Source organism: Nyctereutes procyonoides, unplaced genomic scaffold (genome assembly GCF_905146905.1).
Source record: "Nyctereutes procyonoides isolate TBG_1078 unplaced genomic scaffold, NYPRO_anot_genome, whole genome shotgun sequence".
NCBI lineage: Eukaryota > Metazoa > Chordata > Mammalia > Carnivora > Canidae > Nyctereutes > Nyctereutes procyonoides.
The window spans coordinates 9,983,915-9,998,627 of record NW_026575043.1 but is presented as its reverse complement, the minus strand read 5'-3'; the positions used below and the strand labels follow the sequence as shown (position 1 = coordinate 9,998,627).

The window sequence follows — 14,713 nt, the reverse complement described above, 5'->3', positions numbered from 1 at the left end:
TACTACATTATATGCAAAGAAATCTAAGCTGAATTATACATATAGTCAGAATATTATTAGATACAGTCAGAATCCTCCAGAATCTTTGGTCTCCATGCATTACTATTCAGGGCCACAGATGCTTTGATTAAGGGATGCTCACAAGCTGCAGTTTGGGAAGAAAGGTCATTAAAGGCTGCCCAGAGAAGGTGTGAGCAGAGCTGAGTGATGAAAGAAAATTGGAAAATAGTCCCTTTTATCACCACTCCTTTTGCTATGTAGAGTGCTTTGTCGCATTTCTAAAACCTCCCACTTTAAACACATAGCAGAGACTTCTGAGGTGTCTCCCCCCTGCAACAGATGGGTTTATTTGCTTCCAAGTGGATCTATAAGGAATCTTTGGGCTTGCCCCCCTTTTACATTCCAGAAGTTGGTATGAACTGTATTTTGAATGTTACAGTAACTCAGCTTCAAAAGCCTGCTTAGAAGTTAGGCTGTAGGTGCACAGCACTGTCAACAACTGTTTGCATCACCCTCTGGGCCTGTGGAAATGGGCCTCTAGGAAAAAGACGGAAGCTTTATCCTACAGGTTTATGAGCATGGATACTTCAGTACAGTATGAGAAAGGGAATCCTAGGTTTTGGTTTGGATTTTTTTAAAAGATTTTATTTACTTATTTATTTGAGAGAGAGAGAGAGAGAGAGAAAGCATGAGTGGGGGAGGGGCAAAGGGAGAGGGACAAACAGACTCCCCACTGAGCAGGGAGCCCAATGTGGGGCTTGATCCCAGGACCCTGGGATCATAAGCTGAACTGAAGGCAGATGCTAAGCCAACTGAGCCACCCAGGTGCTCCTGGTTTGGATTTTAATTATCTCTAGGGTTGAGTTTCTCCATATTAGGGCCACAAAATCTGGGACTGAGACAGTTTATTTGTTTGTTTAAGGCAGGAAAAGAGAGGCAGAGCATGCCAGATTGGGCTGATGTCACTTGGGTTTTGACAGTAAGTTGCCAGATCAAAACTTAATGTGAGTTAGCTCAACAGTCCTTTTCATGCCTCCCAACTCCCCTTCCTTCCTCCGGGAACTGAGGATAGGGCAGAACAGAATGTGTGGTACCTGTGTTCTTTTCCTACTTGCCCAGAGTTTATTATTGCCTTTTAATTGTCCTAGGTAATCTTAGTAACTGTTTACAAGGTTGTATAGCACCTGGGCAGGTCAGTGTAGTAGAAAGTACACCAGCTTTGGATCAATAAGGCTTGTCAGTTCTTAAATCTGCCTCTTATTTGACCTATGGCTTTGGTCAAGTCATGTGCTCTGCATCTCTATTTCTTCATCAGTAAAACTGATGCTACTTACCTCATGAGTTTGGGGGAGAAATAAATTAATATGTAGGTGAAAGTGCTTACTCGGATGAAAAATAGCAAAGCATTGTTTTCTTGAGCCTTTGAGAAGTGTTTCATAAATACTGTCTGAGTGAATGAATGCCCTGGTAAAAAGAATGAGAACAGCGTGAATGATATTAAGCTTCCATAGTTCCTATGGCAAAGAAATACCAGCTTTTCATTAAACTCCAGGACACTGACAAACTGTGCTTCTTCCAAAGGTGTGGCACCCTCCGTGGAAGCCTTTGATAAGCTGATGAACAGCATGGTGGCAGAGTTTTTAAAGAAGAGTAGGATCCTTGCTGGCGATGTGGAGACTCACGTGAGTACTCTCCCCTCTTATTCTCCGTGGACATGACTACTACTAAAAAACCCAAAATGACAAGGGTAGGTGATGATATGGGGAGATTGGCACCCTTGTGCATTCTGGTGGGAATATAAAATGGTGCAGCTAGTATGGAATTCCAGCAATCCCACTTCTGAGCATATACCCAAAGAACTGAAAGCAGGATCTTGAAGAAGTATTTGTACACCCATGTTTACAGCAGTATTATTCACAATAGCCAAGAGGTAGAAGCAAATGTGTTGACTAGATGAATGAGTAAAAACAATGAGATGTATATGTACAAGGGAATATTATTCACCCTTAAAAAGGAAGGAAATCCTGATCCATGCTACCATGTCAGTATCCCCTGAGGATATTTTGCTGAGTGAAATAGGCCAGTCACCAAAGGACAAATACCATATGATTCCACTTACGTAGAGGTATCTATGATCTCATATATATGAGGTATCTGGAGTAGTCAAACTCATAGGTGCAGAAAATAGAATGGTGGCTCCTCGGAGTTGGAGGGAAGGAGGGGTGGGAACTTGTTTAATGGGTACAGAGTTTTAGTTTTGCAATGGAAACTGAACTCCAGAAAAGGTTCTTGAGATCTGTTGCACAATAATGTGAATATGCTTAATGCTACTGAGCTATGCATTTAAAAATGGTTACGATGTTAAATTGTGTTATGTGTGTTTTACCACAATGAAAAAGTGCAGCCTGAGGAAAAGCAAAGCCAATAATCTGATAATCTTTGGACTAGTAAAGACCTTTAATGAGAACTAGGCCAGCCTCCCAGTATTAGACATTTTTAATACATTTGCAAATGTTTAGCATCATCTTTGAGAGTAGTCATTATTTGTATACATTTAGTGAAAATCCAATGTAATAACAAAACCAATTAAAACCTAAAAGAAATTTATCATCAGGTTCTTATTTTTTATTTGCCTTTGTTTTTCACAGAGGATTAAATTCCAAATCCATCTGCTTATGGATTTCTCAGCAATGGCACAACCATTTTCAGTGTACATTCACAGAAAACCTGATTCTTTTTTTTTTAAAGATTTTATTTATTTATTCATAGAGACAGAGAGAGAGAGAGGCAGAGACACAGGCAGAGGGAGAAGCAGGCACCATACAGAGAGCCTGACATGGGACTCAATCCAGGGTCTCCAGGATCACGCCCTGAGCTGCAGGCGGCACTAAACCGCTGCGCCACCGGGGCTGCCCAGAAAACCTGATTCTTGAATAAAGCTGTGGTTTGCGGTAAAAAAAAAACCAACATAAAAAGGGACTCTCTACTTGACCCCCAGTTAGACATTACATGCAACACCCAACAGCAGTCTTCCAGGTGATTTGGTGACTCAGGTTATAGCAGAGTTTCCAGGAGTAATGGAATTAGTGTAATTAATAGTGCTCATCTCATCACATTTGCAATGCATTTGTTCACCACATCTAAGAAAAGCAAAGGTTCTCCTCATGACCTCCATTTTTATTAAATATACCTATTGAAATGCCCATTGGCAAAAGAAGGAAGCTCTGATATACACAAGTTCTAGAAAAGTCTGTGTTATAAGACATGTTCACTTCAAATGTGTTATGGATCTCAGTAATTACTCTGGCCTGCTCTTGAGCTTTCATGAGTTTGTTCACAAGAAACCTTGTACGCATTAAGATAGTGGCTGAGCTTCTTCTGTTCTGAGGCATGATGGTACCTGAACACTAACACATAAAATGGATTATTACTGCCAAAACACTAGAGAGATTCTTTTTTTTTTAAATTTATTTACGATAGTCACAGAGAGACAGAGAGAGAGAGAGAGGCAGAGACACAGGCAGATGGAGAAGCAGGCTCCATGCACCAGGAGCCCGACGTGGGATTCGATCCTGGGTCTCCAGGATCGCGCCCTGGGCCAAAGGCAGGCGCTAAACCGCTGCGCCACCCAGGGATCCCCACTAGAGAGATTCTTGAGTGATTGACAAACATTTACTGTCTTGAGTACTATAATAATAATTATTGGATCATTATTGTTACTATCTGTTTAAGATTTTAATTAATTAATTTGTTTATTTGAGAGAGAGAGAGAAAGAGAGCAGGAGCAGGAGGGACAGAGAGTGATGGAGAATCCCAAACAGGCTCTGCACTGAGCATGGAGCCTGATGTGGGGCTCGATCTCATGACCCTGAGATCATAACCTGAGCCAAAATCAAGAGTCGGCCACTTAACCAACTGCACCACGCATGGCCCCTCATTATTGTAACTATCAATTAACATTGACTTGGTGCTTCCAAGGTACAAAGTACATTATAACTCTCATCAGTAATAGCTCATGAAACTATGTATAGAAGCATTTTACTAGAGAATCAGGAGGCCTATAAATAGATATATTTAATTTTGCATTAAAAAAACAGGTAGAGTTTGCATACTAAGTAAGTCTCTTCAGATTCCATAGTAAACAGTTCCTTTCAATTCTTTTCAGAACAAAGTGAGTTATAAAGTGTAGCTTCATTTATATCAAGTTTTTTCTTCTCTCCACTCATCAGCCTGAAAACAGTATGACTCAGTTGAAGGACTTTTCTCATAATGGATGCATAATGCTTAAAGAAATTTATGTTTTTCACTAGTAAGTTTTTTAAAAATGAAAGAACGAAGATAAGGAGAAAAAGAAGGAAAGAGAGGAGGAGGAAGAGAAGAAAAAGAAGTGGAGGAGGAGAAGAGAGAGAAGAAGAGAAGAGAAGAGAAGAAGAGAAGAGAGAAAAATTTGTCATCCAAAAGTTTAGACTCTGATTCTATACCACAAAGGGAGTACAGGGCAGCTATTGTCCATCTGCCCATGACTTGCAAGTGGTTTATTTTTTTCTCTCTTATAGAACCATGTGTCATTGACATTAAGCTTGCAGCTGCTGCCTCTCACATAAGCCAGAAGTGGGGGTTGAACTTTGTTCCAAGAACACACCTGTTGCCTGGAAAAAAAAAAAAAACCCTCACATACCTGATTGTACAGTATGGAAATTTGAGAATGACACAAATGTGCATCATGTTAAATCCTAGCCCTGTGTTTAAAAGCTATTTCACAGATACTACTAATGAATAAGGTTAGCCAAGCAATGATTTAACGTCTGCTTCGATGTGTTGGCTGCTGGCTGGGCTTAATTTACTGATCACTCAATAGTCTATTGACAGAACAGACCACAAAAAAGGAGAACTAATAGCTACAATTAGGAAGCTCTGCTGAACCAAAGAGCATAACAGGTTTAGAAGAGATTAGATCTTGTAAAGCCTTCTTGGATGCAACATAAACCAAAGGGCTTATTGAAACTACTCTTCAACCCTGGAACAGTGATGCAGCTTGCATCCCCTTTTAAAAAGAATCGACAGTGCATAATTTTATAATAGAGGTTTAGATTAAATGTAGTCTTGAATGTCAAAGGCAAGGGTCCTCCAGAAGCTGGATGTACGTAATACTGAGCCCTTGGTCAGACATCATTTATCCTTAACTGGACTAATGTGATTGTTTCTTACAAAGCTGTCCTGTTGTTATTCATGGTCTATGGAACCAACCTCGGGCTAGTTTTAAATGATTTGACAATCACGAAACAGCCCCAAATCCTATAGTGCCTCTTAATGCAAACCCTTTTTGGAGACTTATGGAATTTACATTTTAAAAATGTCTCTAGAAGTCTGGAACATTTATTTTCTGTCCTTGATTAAAATGGATAAGAAAGAAACACTCTTTTATTCATCGTTTCATAAAAATGAGAGAACCATAATTTGAACAAAAAGGCAATAAAATGCAATTAAGAAGTGTAACACACTTAAGCATAGCATGATTAACTCACATTGCAGTGTTAGGACCTTGACTTCCCTGCCTTCACGAAGGGTGAACATTTTTAGGCAATTATGATAGCTACACTCGTGGGTCACAGTCACTACTCTAGATGTTTCTAGTCTTGGGTCATTTATTTAAATCATCTCCAAAATGTTTTTTGTTCATTTTATGCCATGCTGGCTGAGTAACGAGTTCAGAGTGGCTGACTAGGACTAGCAGTTTGTATTTGGATCTTAGAGCTGGCTCAACCTTTTACAGCATAACCTTGAGCTAGGCTCTTACCCTACTCAGTAATGAGGCTGGATGACCTCCCTCCCAAGGCCCCTCCCTTTCTCCCTGCCAGTTGGAATGATCACCTGTCGCGTTAGCATTAGAGCCTGAGGGAGGGGCTATTCGGTTTCCAAACAGAGCTTGCCATGGGGCATCATCCCCATGATAAACGCATCTTGAGCCATGCCAGGCAAAGTACTTCAATCATCTCAACATCCAAAACAAGCAGAAGGACACATGTCAGAAAAAGGATGCATAAGACACTAAAGATAAAATACCATCTTGCTTTACTATGATATAGAAGACAGCCAGACTCCTTCATTTAGAGAGACCTTGAGGCCTCTGTGAGTCTATCCTTCTTGCTCTCATGGGTTCTCACTTATTCCTTTCTATGAATCTTTTCTCTGTAATAATAAATTCTATCTCTGGAATAAATAACACAAATGTGTACATATTTATTTTACTAATTGTATCCTGATCTTCCTTCGGTTTTAGAAAACATTTTTGCGTAATTTGTACTCATTTTAAAAGTGACCATTTTAGAGGCACCTGGGTGGCTCAGTCAGTTAAGCACCTGCGTTTAGGTCAGGTCATGATCCTGGGGTCCTGGGATCAAGCCCTGCATCAGGCTCCCTCCTGAGTGAGGAGTCAGCTTCTCCCCTCTCCCTCTGCCCCTTCCCCTGTTTGTGCTCTCTCTCAAATAAATAAAATATTTTTTTAAAGTGGCCATTTTGGGTTACCTAGGTGACTTAATTGATTAAACAATTTGTGTCTTGACCTCAGCTCTGGTCTTGATTTGAGGGTCTGAGTTCAAGACTCGCATTGGGCTCCATGCTGGGTATAGAGCCTACTCAAAAAAAAAAAAAATTGCATCTTGGATGCTTTATAACCTGGGTTTATATAAGAACCCTCCTGCCCTCACCAAAAAAGCAAACAAACAAAAAATCATCAGAAGCGCAGGTTGGGGGTTGACTCAACAAACAGCCCATTCGACACAGATCTCTCTCATTCTCCAGCTCACCTTCAGCCAAGCTGTTTCTCCCATTAACTTTTAGTTTACTGATAATTGCTTTATTTGACACATTTATTTTTACTGTAACTAGACATAGAGTACTTTGGCAGTTTCAAGCCCAAAGGATCTGTATGCCTTTCACATTCTCCAAATGGCAGAGACCCAAAAAATGACTTGTAGAAAGAACTCTGCCCCTGGATTTCATACAGACTTTGAGCTGGGACTTTTCTTTCTTACTATCTTAGGCAATTATGATTGTCAGAATTATTAGAGAAGGAGATACCTTAAAATCACCCTCTAATATACATCCCCCCCCCCCAAACACACAGACGAGAGGACATCAGTGATAGGTGGAGTCACGAACCATGACTTCGTAAGCAAGGAGTCTGGTCTCTCCAGTTGTGATCCTTTGGGTGGGGAGACGCCTCCCTTTGACTCTCTGGGCAGCTGTGTCCCCATCACCCTTGTGGGGAGCTGGATCCTTAGTGAGGATCCCTCCCCCACTCTGTAAACCTCAGAGGCTCCCATGTCCCCTACCCGATTTCCAAGTGAGGGAAAAGGTCAGGAGGACAGCTGGCTCAGATGAGGGCTGAGGAGAGGGAAGCACATCACCTCCGCTCATGTGCTCTAGATGTCTCCTCAGAGCAGTGCTGAGTGAGGCGATGGGGAGGATGGTGGCCTCCAGGACAGATGCCCCGTGTCCTTGGAGGGTCTTGGCTTCTGTCCCATCTCACCAGCCTGGTCTCAGCCTGGTTCCTGGTCCTCGCTCACTGTGCCTGGCCTCGCTCACTGGAAGGTCACAGATAAATCACCAGTCTCTGTCATCGTTTCTTCCCAAGAACGTGAAGAATTTTTATTCTCAGCATTGGACACATATTTTGTGAGCCAGCACATGCTCTGACACACAGCCCATTCCTGCTAGGCCGCTAGCCCTAGTGGGACATCCCTGTGACCGCTTTTTTTTTTTTTTTTAAGATTTGTTGTCTATTCATGAGAGACACACAGAGAGAGAGGCAGAGACACAGGCCGAGGGAGAAGCAGGGTCCCTGCAGGGAGCCCCATGTGGAACTCGATCCTGGGATCATGCCCTGAGCCGGAGGCAGATGCTCAACCACTGAGCCACCCAGGCCCCTCCCCAATTTCCCCAACCCCTTATCCCTTTCTGTTCTGGGGTCGCTAGTGGGAACAGCACCATGAGCAAGGATGCATTCTGAGCATGCCCAGGCCTGCTGTGGCTGGGGGCAGCCATGTCCCCCACCAGCTGGCACCTCTTGGCCTACACCTGGGAACAGAGATTATTGAGTCTCACACCAATGGCACTACTCTGTATAGCAGCACAGCAAGAACCTACAGCTCAGGCCACGTCAGGAGTTCCCGAGGGCAACCAGCAACTTCTCTCCAGCCGTATTTGTCCTTGGCAGTACCCTCCCTTCTGTCGAAATTTAATCAGGCTCCCTCGTGCTACAAAATACATGTCTTGTCCTCAGCTTTCTTTCCCCCCATCCTTCCTTCTTCCTAAAACTACGCCAATATGGGAAACATTTGTTTGTTTTCTCTCTAGACTTCAGGATAACTTAATTGTCTGCCCAGAGGCTGCTTCAGCATCTGAAAATTAATACTTTGTCTAAAAGTAATGACCTGATTGCGTTTAGATTATCTTGTTATTTCTCTCCATGCACCTGTCCCCACAAGACACACGCACACACACATACACACATGTGCATATCCACTCTGTGCCTAGGAGTTCCTTATCATGCTGGATCAGCTACATACAAGAAAAAACAGTCCCAGGCAAATATATTGGATGTCAGGCCCAAGACCCCCCTCAGATTGCAGGAAATACGTTTGCAGATTTGTTGGCGTGTGGAAGGCAAATACAAAATAGGCTTTCTCCTTTTTAGTAGTAGTATTTAGATTATTTATTTCATATATTTATTAGTATATTTAGTATCTAGGTTGTGGTTTACCACTGTGAGTTTCAAAATATGAGAGTTTATACATTTTATAACACGTTACAAGCCAACTCTTCTTAATATATCAAATGTAAGATGTTTTAGTGTCGTAAAAGAAAAGAGTACTCGGGGATCCCTGGGTGGCTCAGCAGTTAAGCATCTGCCTTTGGCTCAGGGCATGAGCCTGGAGTCCCGGGATCAAGTCCCACATCAGGCTCACTGCATGGAGCCTGCTTCTCCCTCTGCCTGTGTCTCTGCCTCTCTCTCTCTCTGTGCCTCTCATGAATAAATAAATAAAATCTTTAAAAGAAAAAAAATAAAACAGGGTACTCAATGAAATATTAATTTATTGTTCATTAAAGAACATGCATAATAACATAATTCATGGGATCCCTGGGTGGCGCAGCGGTTTAGCGCCTGCCTTTGGCCCAGGGCGCGATCCTGGAGACCCGGGATCGAATCCCACATCGGGCTCCCGGTGCATGGAGCCTGCTTCTCCCTCTGCCTGTGTCTCTGCCTCTCTCTCTCTATCTGTGTGACTGTCATAAATAAATAAAAATTAAAAAAAAAGAAAAAATAACATAATTCATTATATATATGTGCATATATATATATATATATAGACGCACACACACACTCAGCCATAAAAAAAAAAAGAATAAAATCTTCCCATATGAAGGAACCAAACGGAAAAGAAACAAACTCATAAATGCAGACAACAAACTGGTGGCTGCTAGAGGAGAGGCACATGGGGGGATGGGCAAAATGGGTGAAGGGGATTAAGAGGTACGAGCTTCCAGTTAGAAAATAAATAAAACATGTGATTGTAATATAGAACATAGGGCATACAGTTAGTAACATTGCCATAACTCTATAAGGTGATAGATAGTAACTAATTTATTGCTGTGACCATTTCATAATGTATATAGATATCAAATCACTATGTGGTACACCTGAAACTAATACAATATTTCCATTATTCTTCAAAAAAATAATCATTTATCACTCAGATGTGTTTGCAATAGAAATCCTTTCCCTTTCAGAAAATACTTCTCTTTTTTTTCTTTTTTTCTTAAGATTTTATTTATTCATGAGAGACACAGAGAGAGAGGCAGAGACATAGGCAGGGGAAGAAGCAGGCTCCCTGTGGGATGCCTGATGTGGGCGTGATGACCCAGGCATCCCCTTTTTCTTTTTTTTTTTTTAAAGATTTTATTTTTAAGTAATCTCTATACCCAATGTGGGCTCAAACTCACAACCCTGAGATCAAGAGTCACATGTTCCACTGACTGAGCCAGCCAGGCCCTCCAGGGAAAACACTTTCCTAAGGCACTTGGAACATTGATACTTGACTTTCAGTTAGTCAATTTTGTTAAAACTGATTAATATACAGAAAAGGAAGTATGGTTTACTGATAGTTGGGGCCTCACCTGTTGGTACTGGGGTTTATTATAAAGTTCTAGAAGTATATTGCTTTCCTCTGACCCTGTCAGTATCTAGCACTGTGCCCAGAGTGAGTGGCTAATCAATACTTGCTAAATGAATGAATGAAAATGAATGCCTGAGTGAATGAATCAAATCATTAATGAATTATTGAACCAGTGGATGAATGAACATACCATGGCTGAAAGTTGAGATCAAACAATATCCTGAACTAACAGTTAAAAAAATATCAAGGCCAAGTTTAAAGTCATGAATTAGCAAGTGAAATATGGAGAAACATAGACTGTCAATTTTTGTTTATCTCACACACACATGCTCACATCTTGAATTTCTCATAGACCTGACAATTTATCTAGTACCTCCCTCATTCCTTTCATTCTCATTAAGAAAAGCTAAATGAGGGGCACATGGGTGGCTCAGTCTGTTGGGTATCTGCTTTCTGCTCAGGTGATGATCCTGGACTCAGGATCAAGCCCCGTGTTGGGCCCCCTGTTCGGCGAGTAGTCTCCTTCTTCCTCTGAACACCCCCTCATCCCATGCTATCTCTCTCTCTCTCTCAAAAATAAATAAAATAAATAAAATCTTTTGTTAAAAAAAGCTAAATGAGATTCTTTTCAAATTTATTGAGTATAGTTGACACACAACATTACGTTAGTTTTAGGTGTATAGCATAGTGATTCAGCGTCTCTATTCGTTATGCTATGCTCACTACAGGTGTAGCTCCCGTCTGTCCTGATACATTATAATATCAATGACTATGTTCCCTATGCTGTGCTTTTTATTCCTGTGACTTTTTCATTCCATAACTGGAAGCCTCTATCTCTCACTCTTCTGCACTCATCCTTTCACTGTCCTCCCTTCTGGCAACCATCAGTTTGTCCTCTGTATTTATAGGTCCTCTTTGCATTTTTTGTTTGTTTGTTTGTTTATTCATTTGTTTTGCTTTGGGGTTCCACAGGTGAGTGAACTCATACAATATTCATCTTTCTCAGTCTGACTTATTTCACTTGACATAATATCTTCTAGGTCCATCCGTGTCACCAAAGGCAAGATCTCATCCTTTTTTATGGCTATATAATATTCCTCTGTGTGTGTACCTTCTTTATCCTTTCTACGGATGGACACAGGTTGCTTCTGTATCTTGGCTATTTATTGCAAATGCTGCAATAAACATAGGGGTGCATATATCTTTTTGAATTAGTGTTTTTTTTTCCTTTGGGTAAATACCCAGTGGCAGAATTGTTGGATCATGTAGTATGTCTATTTTTAATTTTTTAAAATTTTATTTATTTATTCCTGAGAGACACAAGTCTGTGACAGAAATTAAAAAGAAAAACCTTTAACCAAATGTTTTTTGAGTGATACTTATGTAATGCAAAAATGCTAGAAAAAAATTCTTCCACTGTGCTTTTAGTTAAATGAAGCGGGAAAATGGTAACATTAAGTGCAAAATAGGTAGTAATTCCAAAGGCAGGAAAAGAAATTTTCTGAGGATAACTGAGCAGAAATTGAGGGGAGAGTAAAGAGGTGGCATATACACTTAAGAAAGATTTGCCTTGGGACGCCTCAGTGGCTCTGCGGTTGAGCATCTGCCTTTGGCTCCGGTCGTGATCCTGGGGTACTGGAATTGAGTCCCACATCTGGCTCCTTGCAGAGAGCCTGCTTCTCCCTCTGCCTATGTCTCTGCCTCTCTCTCTCTCTCTCTCTCTCACACACACACACACACACACACACACACACAAATGAATAAATAAAATCTGAAAGAAAGAGAAAGAAAAAGAAAGAAAGAAAGAAAAGAAAGAAAGAAATAAAGAAAAGAAAGATTTGCCTTATTAAAAATAAAGTCTGAAAGGATATTCATTGAATTGCTGACAATGGTCATTGAAGGTGGGGGATGTGAACTTACTGAAAACTTTTACTTCGTAAACATTCATGTCTTTTGAACTTCTTATGTCATGTTACTGTTTTCATCAAAAGAGGGGAAAAGGAATATTTGATAGTAGAAGAAAAAGTCTTGGAATCAAGGTTTTGCCTTGAAAGGGAGTTCCCTGAGCAGCAAAAGAGAAATGAAGAGAAAATTCAGGCACCAGGTGGCGCCACCTATAGAAAAAGCAGGCCTGGCTGCAGGGCACCCTTGTGATAAGGAACCAGGGTCCCTGGGAGTCCGAGAGGAGTTGAGGAACAGGTGTGAATCGAAGACCTTTCATAGGTTGAGTGTTCATAGTGAGAGCTCAGTTTAGATGGACTCATGTTGGCTAGATATAGTTGATGAATGAACAAAACCTGGTTCTTCGCTAAATTTTGTAGTTGCTAGAAATCAATCTTATTTCCCTGCCTTATTTTCACTTTCCATATTAGCAAGAGAGGCAATTGTAAAGAAGGGAAAAGAGAACTAGCATTTGTTGAGAACCTGCTATGTGTGAGGCACTTTGCACAGCTCCTGACAAACATTAGGAGAACCCTCTAAGATGGACAACATTTGAGATAAAAAAGCCAACCTCAGAAAAAATGGGTAACTTGCTTATGGCCATGAATTTAGTAAAGGATAGAGTTGGATTCTCTCTCAGCCCTAACTGAAGGCCTAAAGTTCACCATCTCTACGCTACACCACCTCACTTTCCAATAATTTAAGTCATTCATTATTAAGCAGTAATTACTGAGCTTCTGTTGTAATAAGACCCTTTTATGTGGGTGCCCACTGGCCTCGTCTTCAAAAGCATATCACCAACTTGGAGACACAAAGCATATATGCATGCATCGAAGTTAAATAACTTGGCTTACATAACACAAGTGAGAGAACAATGCTTAGTGTCACACTACATTCTAGAATAAGGAGAACCTTGTTGTCTTTAAATTTTGGAGTAATCTTAAAGCAACCAAGTGTCCTTTACTTGTATAGACCCAAGGTTCATTAATCATGAGGCAGTTGTGGCTTACCAAGACAAAAGATTTGGTTTAAACAAGTTGATAAAATGCATTAGATTCCTTAAGTGTTAGAAAAACAATTTATAAAGTTTTGAGAAGGGCCAATTGCCAAGTATTTTTTAGCTACACAATGATTGGATTTGAAAATCAAGTTAATTCAGAAGGTTTTGTGCAGAATGTAAACTTGGAACAATATTCGTACCTGTCAGAAAAGCAAATTGATTTAAACATACAATGGTGCTTTCTTTTTCCCCCTGTTCCCAGGCCTTGAGAAATACTCAATGTTTTCCTTTCAAATCTTTGGCCTTTTTTAATATAAACTGCAACAGTGGATTATTTAGAAGAGTTTTTCTTGTTTTTTTTTTTTAAACTACCATGATTGTTTTTATATCAGAGATTTTGCAAAGTCTTCTGCACATTCTATTTTTGTAAACTGCTTAATTTAGACCACATGTTCTGGACCTCTTTCGATGTCAGTAAGTTCGGGTCTGCGTTATTATTTTTAAGGATTGTGTAGTATTTCATTGTATGGCTACACTATAATTGATTTAAGCAATCAAGATTGTATCTCGGTGAAATAATGTACATACAAGAAGCAGGGCCTGGATTAAGGTGACACAGGTCAGGCCCTCGGGTGTGACCCAGAGAGGGAGCATGCTTGCACCCTTTGCCAGCGTCACCCTGATCCTGTCCCTGCAAGGTCAGGCATCTGGTGTCATTTATAATCATTTAAAGAAGTAGTAACATTTAACTTTTTTTCAACCTTTCCCCTATTAGAAACAAAATTTTGTGGATATCCTTGTACAAACATCATTTTATTATTGTACAATTATTTTCTGAAAAAAAAAAAAGTTCCCACAATTGGAAGTGCTAGGTCAATGGCAAGCCCTACCTAATGCTTCCTGTTCCTCCTACCCTGCCTTCCCCAGCCCCAGCCCTGACATAGTACTGATTCATACACTCACAGTGTCTTTTTTTAAAAATTTTTAAAAAGATTTTATTTATTCATGAGAGAGAGACAGAGAGAGAGCAGAGAGAGAGGCAGACATACAGGCAGAGGGAGAAGCAGGCTCCATGCAGGGAGCCTGACGTGGGACTCGATCCCGGGACTCCAGGATCATGCCCTGGGCCTAAGGCAGGCACTAAACCTCTGAGCCACCCAGGGATCCCCACACTCACAGTGTCTTAAAGTGCTTTAAGCAATTTGGTGATAATTACGAACTCGGAAAATAAGAATTTTAGGTCAAGAATGCGTGATTTGAATGCACGTTAATATTCATGATATTGGTTCTTTTGAAAAATGCTTTGCCCTCTGCTGGATGTGCAGAGAGATAAAAACAAAGCAACTCTTCCTCATATAAATAATCTTTTTAGCGAAAGAATTCCACCCATCAGTTCTTTTATTTACTTGACGTGCCAAGGAATTTATTTAAATTCTCTCTTTGGGACTGGATGGGGTTGGTTGAGTGTTGAGTCATTTTTAACTGAGACCACTAATGCAGCTGAGCCATATAATAAAAGATTTTGGGCATGGATGAAGAAGGGACACGTTGGAGCTGTTCCCTAGCATCAGAACTGTGCACAGTGGTTGATGTA

At 40.7% G+C, this 14,713-nt stretch overlaps 1 protein-coding gene across 1 annotated transcript in view; it reads left to right on the top strand.

Annotated features, from left to right (window-relative positions):
• CAP2 (cyclase associated actin cytoskeleton regulatory protein 2) overlaps positions 1–14,713 on the top strand; it is a 138,212-nt gene that overhangs the window by 26,634 nt on the left and 96,865 nt on the right. Inside the window, exon 3 of the mRNA XM_055323414.1 lies at positions 1,582–1,682. Within this exon, the coding sequence (XP_055179389.1) occupies positions 1,582–1,682 (101 nt within the window). The remainder of the gene's footprint in view (positions 1–1,581; positions 1,683–14,713) is intronic.